Genomic DNA, 12,496 nt, shown 5'->3' on the forward strand with positions numbered 1-12,496 from the left:
TGAAAAGACCACGTGTGGGGAAGAGTCAAGCAGATTAAACAAAAGTTAAAATATAAAAATAGGCGGCTATGATAGCGCTAGCTACCATTTATAGGGCGCTTAATAATGGACCAGGCACTGTGCTACACTCTGCAGATTTTGTCTTATGTAACCTCAGCCCTGTGAGTTATTCTGGTTTTCCTTTTAAGCAAAGCAAGCGAGGCACAGAGAGGCCGGTGACTGCGGACCCAGTCCTAGGCCAGGGCTCCGCATTCCAACCCTGCTCCCTGGGATTCTGGTATTTAGAATAGAAAGAAGCAAGATCAGAATGCTGAACTTGCTTATTTCCGTCTCCAAAAGCCAGCTATCGGTAATTATTTCGATTTGGGGCCAGAGTTGGGTGGATAAGAGGTCAGAGATGTTATCTGGGGTCTCAGAGTTGAGCTGGGTCCTTCTTCAGCTCCTTGGGGGAAGCAAAGGTTGCAGGTCTTCTCAGGCTGTGTGTGTGTGTGTGTGTGTGTGTGTGTGTGTGTGTGTGTACTGGGGATTGAACCTAGAGGCATTCTGCCTTTGAGCTACAGTCCCACATCTATTTTATTTTTTAATTAGAAACAGGGTCATGCTAGATTGATGAGAGTCTCATCAATTAATTACTTTCTGAGGCTGCCCTCGAACTTGCAATCCTCTTGTCTCAGCCTCCCAAGTACCGGGATTACAAGTGTGAGCCACCACACCCGGCTCTTTTCAGGTTTTGGATAGGGTAGTACAGCAAAGAAGACAGCATTTTAAGGATATTCATCCGGGGGCAGGAGACAAGCATTGAAAAGATGATGTACCTGGAATGGCATATAATAGGCAAGTGAATTAAATGAAAGTTAAAATATAAAAATAGGAGACAGCTACAGAGGAAGCAAGATGAATGAGGAGTGGTGGTTGGTGCCTTCTGCGGCGGTTATAGGGTGGCTTAAGGCGGGGATGCGAGGCATGTTTTGAGAGACATCTTGGTAGGATTGGGTAATGATGACGTATGGGGACAAAGGCTCTTCCCTTTTCCTCAGTGTTACCTTGTGTCCATTGAATGTATCCACAGGGGGATTAGTATAGCCCCATTTTTTTTTTTTTTTTTTTTTTTGGTGCTGGGGTTCCCGGAAACCCTTCTACCTCCAGGCTACTCTCCCAGACCTATTTTATATATATATATATTTTTATTTAGAAACAGGGTCTTTTAAGCCAGAGAGGCTGGCTTCGAACATGCGTGATCCTCCTGTCTCCACCTCCCAAGCGTGGGGATTACAAGCGTGTGCCAACATGCCCGGCGTATAGCCCCATTTTTAAAGACTGGTTCTCGAGTTGTCTCTTGGGGTCTGAGCAAATGCTTTTTGGAAGCAGAGGTGGGAAGTTTAGGAAAGGTGGTTATAACACTTAAAGGTTTTTTTTTTGTTTTTGTTCTGTATAAGATCTTAGTTAAGCCTGCCTGTCGGGTGTACTCATTTGTGTCACCCCTCCATGCCAGACTGGTATGGAGCTGTACCTATCCTCTGTATTTCTATCTTTTAATAAACTTCTTAAAAAAAAAAAAAGCCTGCCTGTCTAGCATATAGAGGCATGTGTGTGTGTTACTGGAGTTTGAACCCAGAGCCATTCTACCACTGAACTATACTCCCAGCCCTGATTTAATTTTTATTTTGAAACAGGGTCTCACTAAGTTTGTGAGGGCCTTGCTAAGTTGATGAGGCTAGCCTCTAACCTGTAATTCTCTTGTCTCAGCCTTCTAAGCACTGTGTGATTAGCCAGGTATGGTGGCTCATGCCTGTAATTCCAGTATTTGGGAGGCTGATACAGGAGGATCACAGGTTTGGGGACTGCCTCAGCTAGTAGCGAGACCCTCATCGACCTAGCAAGACCCAGTTCAAAAAAAAAAAAAGTACTATGTGAGCTGGGTATCGTGGCGGACTCTTGTATAGTTCATAGACAGCCTTGGCTACTTACTGAGGCCCTCTGCCTCAGTGAGACCCCGTTTCAAAATAAAGAATAAAAAATAGGGCTGAGGGTGTTACTTGGAGGTAGAATGCCTCTGGGTTCCATCCCAGTACCGCAAACAAAACAAAACAAAAAAAAGAATAAAAAGAAAAAGAAAAAAATACTATGTGATTTACAGGTGTGTGTCACCACACCTAGCACCTAGAGGGATATTTATCTGCTTCTGTGTCATGTCATTCCTGGTGGGCATTTCTGTCCATTTCATTTAGTGGCTGTTGAGTTAATTTGTTAGACGACTAGGAGACTCTGGAAATGGGGAGTTTCTGCACCTGTTTTAGGTAGTGAGGATAAAGGAGGTGGAGACTGGGTGTGCGCACGGACCTGTCTGTGTATTTGTTTATGTGCCGTTTAGTACCTACCTTTGAGACAGTGATTGAAAATTGTGCTCAACCAAACTTTTAGTTTCTGGAGTGAGAAAGAACAGTTTCCAAACCAGCACCAAATTGTGTTCACTTTCCTAATGAAATATTTTATTGAAAGTAAAAGATGGCTTTGAAAGTGATCCAAAGGATATGACCATTCTTTGAAGTTCAAGGTAAATGCACGAGATTTATGGTTGCCCTTGGAGTTTACCCAGAGTATCCAATGCCTGGTTTTTGTCACGGTATTTTGCATGGACGTGCAGAGTGAACACCAGCCTTCCCTACCAACACAGGGTGTCTTCTAGGCTTTTTAATCCTTTCTGGGTATCTGTCTCCCTAGGATTGCTCTAGGGCATATAGTTTAGTTAAAATCTGTGGCAAAGCGTGTGAGGGAGTTCCTTTCTCCGTGTTCAGGTTAATGTCATCAAGGGTCTCTCACACCCTTGTCCATGTGTGAGGATGCGATGCTGTGTATCGCTGCCTGGGGCCGCAGGCGAGGACCGAGTCCCTTGTCTTGGCTCCTGCTGTGTCTTTGCTGAGTAAATATTTGGTCTCATACCCACATGCACAACTCCCCCCCTCCCCCCTCCATGCTATTAATGACAGTCACTTAAAACTATGTCTGAGTTCATGGTTGCCTCCCTCACAACAGTTATTAAAAGCACTTTATTTTTTTTTTAAATGTTGCACAGTGGGAAGCTTTTCAACCTTCAATAAAGAGCCCTTCTACTGCACAGGGCGCAGTGCTGCTTACGGCATGGGAGAGCACAGACCTGGCGTGGATCTTACTGCGTGTTGTGTGTCTCCGGTCTTTGAGCTCTTAGCTGTCTCACCTTTGCAAATAGGCAGAGTAGCAGCTGATGGTTCTCTTATGAGAATCATCGAGGTATGGTGAAATCAGTCACGTCGGTGTAAGGAAAGGCAATGTAAGAATTTTCATGATGGTTACTCTCGTTTTTTTTTTTTTTTTTTCTAGTACTGGGGATTGAACTCAGGGGCATTCTACCTCTGAACTACACCCCCAGCTCTATTTTTTTTCTTTATTTTGAAACAAGGTCTCACTGAGTTGCAAAGGGCCTCACTAAGTAGCTGAGGTTGTCCATAAACTCGTGATCCTCCTGTCTCAGCTTCCCAAGTACTAGGATTACAAGCGTGCGCCCACACCCGGCGGTTAATTTCTTTTATTTTGAAAAGTCTTTGAAGAGGTTCAGGCTAATGGAACAGGAAGCTCTTTGTGCCCTGCAAATTCTGGCTTGGGAGTGCTAGAGGCATGCAGTTCTAAAATCTGGACTCCTTTTTTTTTTTTCTACTTCTAATTAGACTTGCTTGGAGTCTACAAAGTACTGCCATAAAAGTTTGTTGTATAAGCTGGGCATGGTGAACCGCGCTTGCAATCCCAGTGCTTGGGAGATGGAGACAGGAGAATCACAGGTTCAAGAACAGCCTCAGCAATGTAGCAAGACTCTCAGGAACCTAGTGAGACCTTGTTTTAAAATAAATATAAAAAAATAGACTGGGGATATGACTCAGAGATGGAATAACCCTGGGTTCAATTTCTAGTAACACACACACACACATACACACACTCACACACTTGTTGTCTTAATTCAATAACACACATTACCTTTTTCTCTGAGTCTTTTAAAACTGCCTAATGACATTAAGTATCCATTGTCCTAACTCCATTTACTAAACTGGGATCTATGGACATCTTCATTTGAGAGAACGATTTTCCTTTTTTTGGGTAGGTGGGGGCGGAGGGATACTGGGGGTTGAACCCAGGGGCATTCTACTTATGAGTAGGGTCTTGCTAAGTTGCTGAGGCTGGCCTTGAACCTGTGATCCTCCTGTCTCAGCTTCTCAGGTTCTTGAGTTTCAGGTGTGTGCCGCCACGGTCAGCTGGATGGTTTTCCTTTAAAGGAGGCCTTGTGGTGCATGATTGGGGTTTGAGAAACACTGTCTAAGCAACAGTAGTCAACACTCCAGAATTTAATTTTTTTTCAGTACTAGGGGCTAAACCCAGGGGGCATTCTACCTCTGATCTACATCTCCAGCCCTATTTTTTATTCTTTATTTTGAAACAGAGTCTCACTAAGTTGTAGAGGGTCTCACTAAGTAGCTGAGGCTGGCCTTGAACCTGTGATCCTCCTGTCCCTGTAGAATTTGAATTTGACCCATGGTTTGGATTTTGTTCACTGTCTTGAAAAACTTTGGGGGTACCTATCATTGGGGTACAGATTTTGGTTGTGATGCTTGTGGTTTTTAGCTGTTTTTGCTTGGTTTCTGTGGGAACCTAAAGTAGTTAGCCATGAGCGGTTGACTGAGCCAGTGCCAGTTTAAAATAAAAAGCAGAGCAGCAGTGAGTGGAGCTAACTGGTCCTGAAGCCTCACATTTCCTCTGGGTTAAGCCATAATGTATTTTTAGTAAAAAACATATGCTTTTACTCAGTTAATGCTTCTCGTGATACTCTGCTGGTAAATCAAAGATAAACGCAAATTCAATTTTCTCCTCAGACCCTCCTTGTGATTCCACGTGGACCCCGAATTTTTCAGACTTCGAGAGAGTTCAGAAAATTTTCTTAGTGCGTTTGCTTTATTAAACTCGACTGAGATCCTTTTGACTTAAAAAATGGGCATTATGTAGTCTTGTCCTAGATCCTCAAATAATTAATATTGAAATGAGGGAGGGGTTTGAGATGCTTTCCGATATGATATGTGCAAGCAATCCATCTTCCTGTGACTCGCCCTTACGGTGACCTTCTCTGCTTGGAAGGGACTTATTACCAGGGAGCTGGGTTTCCTCTGGCGGGGTCTTTTGAAAGCCCGCCAAAACAGCGGCCCGGGGCCAGTAACTGAGTAAAGTCACCTGGCGCCTCTCCAGGAGACCTGGGTTCTCAGCCAAGGTGACCTTTTTAGACTTTGGTCTGATGCTTAAGTGTCATAAACTATTTTGTCCTAAGGGTTCTTGGCTAATCATAGCTGCAATTTGGATCAGTTGCCTTTTTTTTTTAATTTTTACACTTGCAGCAATTACTGATGAGGGATAAGGTATGTTCTCATTTCTGTGCGGTGGCTACTATTACCCCAGCTGTCACCAAGACCATTTCTTGGCTCCAAAGGAGAGGAGCAGAAGGCAGCCTTCGCTTCCTCCAACCTCTCCCACTTCTTTCTTTACAGTCTGTATTTTCAGGACTCTGATTTAGTTCTGTAACTTGGTGATAATCTGGGCAGGGCAGGGAGGTCCATTTTTTTTTTTTTTTAAAGGCTGGGCTATTTTTGATGTGCTGTGACCTTGGGAAAGTTTTCCTATATCCATCCAGTAGGGGATCTTTTTGAGGAGTGTAGGAGTTGTAGCTTTGTATTTTTAGACCACATATTCCTGTGGCATTTGTTCTTTGGTGGCATGGTGGCATGGAAATTTCTAGTCTAGCATTCTTTAGATGGTGTTTCGGGACTGGCTGCATCCAGCTGCTGCACCTGCCTGCCGCAAGCCTCAGAGTTGGTAAAGCTTGAGTGAGCCATGATACCATGCTCAGCACCACACCTGTGTGCCCGTTGTCTTTACTTTTTTGTTTGTAGTACTGGGGATTGAACCCAGAGGCAGTCTATCTCCAAGATACGCCTCAGCCCTACTTTATTGTTTATTTTGCAACAGAGTCTCATTAGGTTGATGAGAGTTTCAATACTTGCTGAGGCTGTCCTCAGACCTGCGATCCTCCTGTCTCAGCCTCCCAAGTACTGGATTACAGGTGTGTGCCACCATACTTGGCTTGTGCATTGTTTGTTTGTTTGTTTATTTTCCTCCCAGTACTGGGAATTGAACCCAGGAGCATTATACCTCTGAGCTACACCCTAGGCCTTTTTTTAATTCTTTATTTGAAACAGGGTCTCACTAAGTTGCGGAGGGCATAAGTAGCTGAGGCTTTCCGTGAGCCGCGATCCTCCTGTCTCAGCCTCCCAAGCGCTGGGATTACAAGCGTGTGCCACCATGCCCGGCTCTGTGTATTGGTTTTAAAACTTCAATTTCTGCTTTCTTCTGGTTGTCAGCCTTTCAGTGGTTCTACCCCGCAGAGTGTGCACAACAGACTTAACTATCACGCAGGTGTGGTGTCTGCATGAGGTGGGAGCTATTGCATCCGTCTGCTTAATCAATGCCTTCTCCTGAACAGGATGAACTCACCGCTGTGAATGTCAAGCAAGGCTTCAACAACCAGCCGGCCTTTACAGGAGATGAACACGGCTCAGCCCGGAACATTGTAATCAACCCATCAAAGGTAGGCTGCCTCTTTCTCACAGCTTCTGGAAAAGTGTGTGCTTGTGGTACCCTTGATCCGCAGCTGCTGTTGATAAACTGGTGTTTTTGAAGCCGCAGTTTAGTAGGGAGAATCCCCTCCTGCCTGCCGTCCTGCCCCTGGATCCTACCTGAGATTACACATTACAGTCCTTGTCAGTCCAGTTTCCTCCAACTCTAGTATGGTCCATCCTACTGTGTTTGTTTGTTTGTTTGTTTGTTTGTAGGTGGTACTGGGGATGGAACCCAGGGGCATTCTATGTCCAAGCTATACCCCCTAGCTGTGTTTTTTAAATTCTTTATTTTGAAACAGGGTCTCACCAAGTAGCTGAGGCTGTCTGTGAGCCATCATCCTCCTGTCTCAGCCTCCTAAATGCTGGGATTACAAGTGTGCCCCACCATGCCCTGCTTCTCCTGGGTTTAAAAAAAGTGTGCGTGTGTGTGTGTGTGTGTGTGTGTGTGTGTGTGTATTTTTGTGTGTGTGTGTGAAATGGGGGTGAGTTTTTTTTGACTGGCATTCTGGAAGAGTCTAGGCCGGTTGTCGTATGTTCTAGCCTGTGTTCTAGACTTATTTTCTCATGACCGAATTCAGGTTACATTTTTTTGGTAAGAAGACCACATTGCATTCTGTCAGGAGGCATGCAAGGCCAGTGTGGTTAAGATGATGCCTGCCATATTTCTGTAGTACACACCAGTAGTCTCTCCCTTTTAGTACTCTGTACCATGGGATAATTTTTTTGCTGTTGTGCTTGCTAGAGATTAAACCCACAGCTTCACCGATGCTAAGCCTAATACATCCTACCTCTGAGGTACACCCCGCCCCCTAAACAGTGATACTTTGAGGCCATATATATTCTCTAATACAATTTTACTTGTTAATTTGAATATCATTGAGGATTCCTGTTGAATGATTTATTTTGCCAATAATTGTAGAATACTGGTTTGCTAATGATCATTCCTCCTGTGTGTTTGTTGACGTTCTTTTGAAGAACTTCCTTTGCTTCCAGTTTTTTTTTTTTTTTTTTTTTTTTTTTTTGGTGGTACTGGGGTTCCTGGAAGCCCTTCTACCTCCGGGCTACACTCCCAGACCTATTTTTACATTTTTTTATTTGGAAACAGGGTCTCCTAAGCCAGCGCGCGGGGCTGGCTTCGAACCTGCGCGATCCTCCTGTCTCTGACTCCCAAGCGCGGGGATTACAAGCGTGCGCCACCACGCCCGGCTGCTTCCAGTGTTATCTTTTATTTTTAGTGTAGCTTTGGGTTCTTAAGTATCAGTCAGAGACACCTTTTAAAAAAATTTAACATGCTTCGACTTACTACCTTCGTTTTCCTTCTCAGACTGTCCCACACGTGGCTAGTAGAGGCGCCAGTCATTTGGCCCCAGTTAAACAACCCTTCGAGCGCCTCTCTCTTTGGGGACAGCAACACATCCTCTTGCGTCCCGATCCTTCCCTGCCCCAGCCCTGAGCTCCAGGCATGCTCAGTGCTACTGGAGTGTCGTGATTTCTAGGCCCTTTCAGTGACATGGGATCTTTCCTCATTTTTTCTTGTTGGTCTTTGTTTCCCAGAGTAAGAACTCTGACTTTCTACAGTCTTAACTTTTTTTTTTTTTTTGGTATTGGGGATTGAACTCAGACACATTCTACCTCCAAGCCACATCCTTAACCCGATTTTTAAAATTTATTTATTTATTTTGGTGGTACTGGGGTTCCTGGAAGCCCTTCTACCTCCGGGCCACACTCCCAGACCTATTTTATATTTTTAAATTTGGAAACAGGGTCTCTTAAGCCAGCATGGCTGGCTTCGAACCTGCGCGATCCTCCTGTCTCCGCCTCCCAAGCGCGGGGATTACAAGCGTGCGCCACCACGCCCGGCAAAATTTATTTTTTATTGGTGCATTGTTGTCGTACATTTTAATGAGGTACAAGAAGGAAGAGGCATACATGCACTTATTACTCATTTAGTTCTTCCTTCCCCCATTCTCACCCCAATTTTATGTCTTATTTGGAAACAGGGTCCCATTAGTTTGCTGAGAGCCTCGCTAAGTAGCTGAGGCTGGCTTTGAACCTGTGATCCTCCGGTCTCAGCCTCCATTTGCTAGCGGTACTATATACACATACAAAGAGTTCCAGGATGGCTGAACGTGGTGGTGCATGCTTGTAATTCCCACGCTTGGGAGGCTGAGACAGGAGGATCGCATAGGTTCGAAGCCAGCCTCAGCTACTTAGTGAGGCTCTCGGCAACTTAGTGAGACCCTGTTTCCAAATAAAATATAAAATAGGTCTAGGAGGTGGAAAGCCCCTGGGTTCCACCCCAAGTACCACCCCCCAAAAAACACACACAAAAAACCCCCACAAACAAACCCAAAAAACCCTAAAGAGTTTCAGAATGGCCTATTTCAAAGCTGACCTGTTTCCTCCCATCTTTTCCTCCTATCCCTCTCCTCTCCCCTTGTTAACAAATGACAGGTTCTTATCAGTTTACTGACCAAAAGAGTGACGACCAGATACCTGGTACCTGTGAGTCTGAGGAAGAACCAACTCCAGGATCACTAAGTCATGAATTGTGTGTTTCTTCTGATAAGCCTACGTGGCCCAGAAGAGCTAACTTTAAGAAGGGACTTGATTCTTTTGTTTGGGGAGAATCCAGGGTTTAATTTTGAGCTATTAAATTCACTGGATTTCTCCGGGTTTGCTAGCAAGTCAATGAATTTATTTTTTGAGTCAAGCATGGCAGTGCACGCTTGTAATCCCAGTACCTGGGAGGCTAAGACAGGAGGATCACGGGTTTGAGGACAGCCTCAACAAGTAGCGACACTCTCATCAGCCTAGTGAGATCCTGTTTCTTTTTCTTTTCTTTTTTGTGGCCTGGGGATGGAAACCAGAGGCACTTAACCTCCAAGCTATACCCCCTGCCCTATTTTTTATTTTGAAACAGCATCTCACTAAGTTGCGGAGGGCCTCACTAAGTAGCTGAGACTGTCCGAAAACTATGATCCTCCGGTCTCTGCCTCCCAAATGCTGGGATTATAAGCATGTGCAACCACGCCCGGCAGATCCTGTTTCTAAATAAAAATAAAATAGGGCTGGGGTGTAGCTTGTAGGTAGAATATCCATGTCTCAATACCCAGTATCTCCAAACCCCATATACAGTATCATGAATAAGCACTCTTTTTTGTAAGGGTTATATTATCAATTAGACATATAAATGGAACTGTTTTGTATTCTTTTGGGGCTTAATTTTTTAAAAATCCTTTTGGTGTTATTTTATTGTTTGCCTATTAAAATACTTTGACTGCCGGGCATGGTGGCTCACGCTTGTAATCCCAGCGCTTGGGAGGCTGAGACAGGAGGATCACACAAGTTCCAAGCCATCCTCAGCTACTTAGTGAGACCCTGTTTCCGAATAAAATATAAAATAGGTCTGGGAGTATAGCCTGGAGGTAGAAAAGCCCCTGGGTTCCACCCCCAGTAACACACACACACACACACCTTTCACTGTTAAGTAACTAAAAACAACATATATACAGATAAAAAGAAAAATACATATAGGCAAAAGTCTACACTTTTCCTTCTCTGGAGATGCATTCATGTTAAAAGTTTTTATATTATACCAGGTCTTTTTATGTACCCACATGGACATGCAAACATAAATAATTGACAGTTTGCTAGCAACCGAAATATTATATAAAAGATGTGAAAGAAAAGAGAAGCGTTTTCTACAGATGGTCTGTCAGCCAAACACATTGTTTTAGGGTTTGGCTTTTTCTGATGTTTATGCTAGAACCACAGTTATGTGCCTGTAATTTATATAATTCCTTCAGAATTGTAGCACAGCCTGGGTGACATTTGGCTTTTAACCACTTGTGAGCTGGGCAATTAAGTCCATTTGAGTCCATTCGTGTTGTCGCTCAGTGATCACCACCAACCCCCAGTACCGCTCTTCATCCTCCTTAACTGACCTACTTTCTTTTCTTTTTGATACTGGGGATTGAACCCAGTGGCATTCTACCTCGAAGCTACATCTCCAGCTCTATTTTAGCTTTATTTTGACACAGGGTCTTGCTATGTTTGATGAGTCTCACTCTTTACTGAGGCTGTCCTTGAACCTGTGATCCTCCTATCTCAGCTTCCCAAGTACTGGGATCACAGGCACACACCACCTGACCTACTTTTTAAAAAAGCAAGGTTTCTCTTTCTTTCTTTTCTTCTTGCAGTGCTGGGTGTTGAAGCTGGGGCCTCACACACACTGGGCAAGTGAGCAAGCGATCTACCACAGGGCTATATCCCTAACCATGCCTGATCTACTTTCTAAAAACGAAGCATTATTTTGTAGGTCCTCTAAGTTTTGGCAGAAGGATTCATAATCATTTATGGGTAGTTAGCCAATTGACAGAAACCTAGAGACAGCAGTTAGCTTGCTTCCAGTTTCTTATGAAGGGGTTGTAGTCATGCTCGGGCGGATAGCCATTGCTCTTCAGGATTAATTCCCAGGCGCATGGTACTTGGTTATAGGGTTTATTACTCTGTTTGGGCTGTGTAACAAAATACCCCAGCCTGTTAGCGTGAACAAGGGAAATTTGTTCTCCTGTTCTTGGCAGTCTGAGCATCCAAGATGAAGGGGTGGGTGAAGGGGTGAGCAGGTCTACTTCTCCTGAGGCCCCGCTGGCCGCCCCTCACCCTCTCCTCTTATGGCCCTTCCCCGTGGGCCCAGCCCGAATATGGCTTCTTATATTAGGCCTCTTATGACCTTACTTAACCCGATTACCTTGACAGAGGCCCTGTCCTTAAATATAGTCACGTTGGTTGGGGCCTCGGTTTGTGAAATTTGGGGGTACAAAATCTAGTTCATAGCAGAGACGACACATACTGTCTCTTGATATGAACTGTGCTAAATTGTTTTTGGTTCTCAGTTTCAAGTGTTGATGCCAACTTAAAGAAATAGACAAGAAATAGCATGTACTGCCACTTCTGCCGCCACTTTTCCTTTGCACTTTACCCAGGGTCTCAAGCCTTTGGAGGGAAGCTTGATTTCATAACGATGAAATATATGAATGATAGTGTAACTTCTAAAATATCCCCCATATTCTTGTCAGATGAACTATTTTCTAAATAGCTCTGAGTGGGTTGGAAACGAGTGTTAAATTTAACCTATTTATGCCTTGTTTGAAATAATATAAACTGGTATAAGCCTTTTGGAGAGCAATTTGGCAGTATTTATTAAAATCACAGCATTGTATAATCTGAATTCTGGAAACTTATCCTAAAGCTATATTGCATATGTTTGAAATAACAAATATGAAAGGCTATTCATTTTAACATGACTCATAATAGCACCATTTTGGAACAGATGCTCCGAATGTCCATTAACAGTAGCCTGATTAAATGAAAGATGATAAGTTGTGCAAAGTACATTACTGTGGATCTGTGAAAAAGAAGAAAGCCTGGCGTGGTGGCGCACGCTTGTAATCTCAGCGTTTGGAAGGCTAAGACAGGTGGATCATAGGTTCGAGGACAGCTCCAGCTACTTGTGAGGCCCTTTGCAACTCCGTGAGACGCTGTTTTAAAATACATAATAAAAATTAGGGCTGGGGGTATAACTTGGAGGTAGAAGCTTCAGGGTTCCATCCCCAGTACCCCCTCCCCCCACACAAAAAAGACACTCTCTATATGCAGACATTGTTTCTACTCAGTGTTCATAATGAGCCATGCATACAAGAAACAGACAATAATAAATGTGTGTTTTCTCATGTGTACTCAACTACAGACACATTAGAATAGCATATAAGAAACTAATCAAATTAATTACTTGTAGGTAGGCATTG

At 43.9% G+C, this 12,496-nt stretch overlaps 1 protein-coding gene across 3 annotated transcripts in view; it reads left to right on the forward strand.

Moving 5' to 3' along the window:
* MED12L (mediator complex subunit 12L) overlaps nt 1–12,496 on the forward strand; it is a gene marked incomplete at both ends in the record, with an annotated part of 383,094 nt that overhangs the window by 31,253 nt on the left and 339,345 nt on the right. For all 3 annotated transcript variants that reach the window (XM_080695435.1, XM_080695436.1, XM_080695437.1), the window contains one exon: nt 6,551–6,655. In XM_080695435.1, the coding sequence (XP_080551561.1) occupies nt 6,551–6,655 (105 nt within the window). The remainder of the gene's footprint in view (nt 1–6,550; nt 6,656–12,496) is intronic.

Source organism: Muscardinus avellanarius (assembly GCF_963383645.1).
Source record: "Muscardinus avellanarius genome assembly, chromosome: 5".
Lineage (NCBI taxonomy): Eukaryota > Metazoa > Chordata > Mammalia > Rodentia > Gliridae > Muscardinus > Muscardinus avellanarius.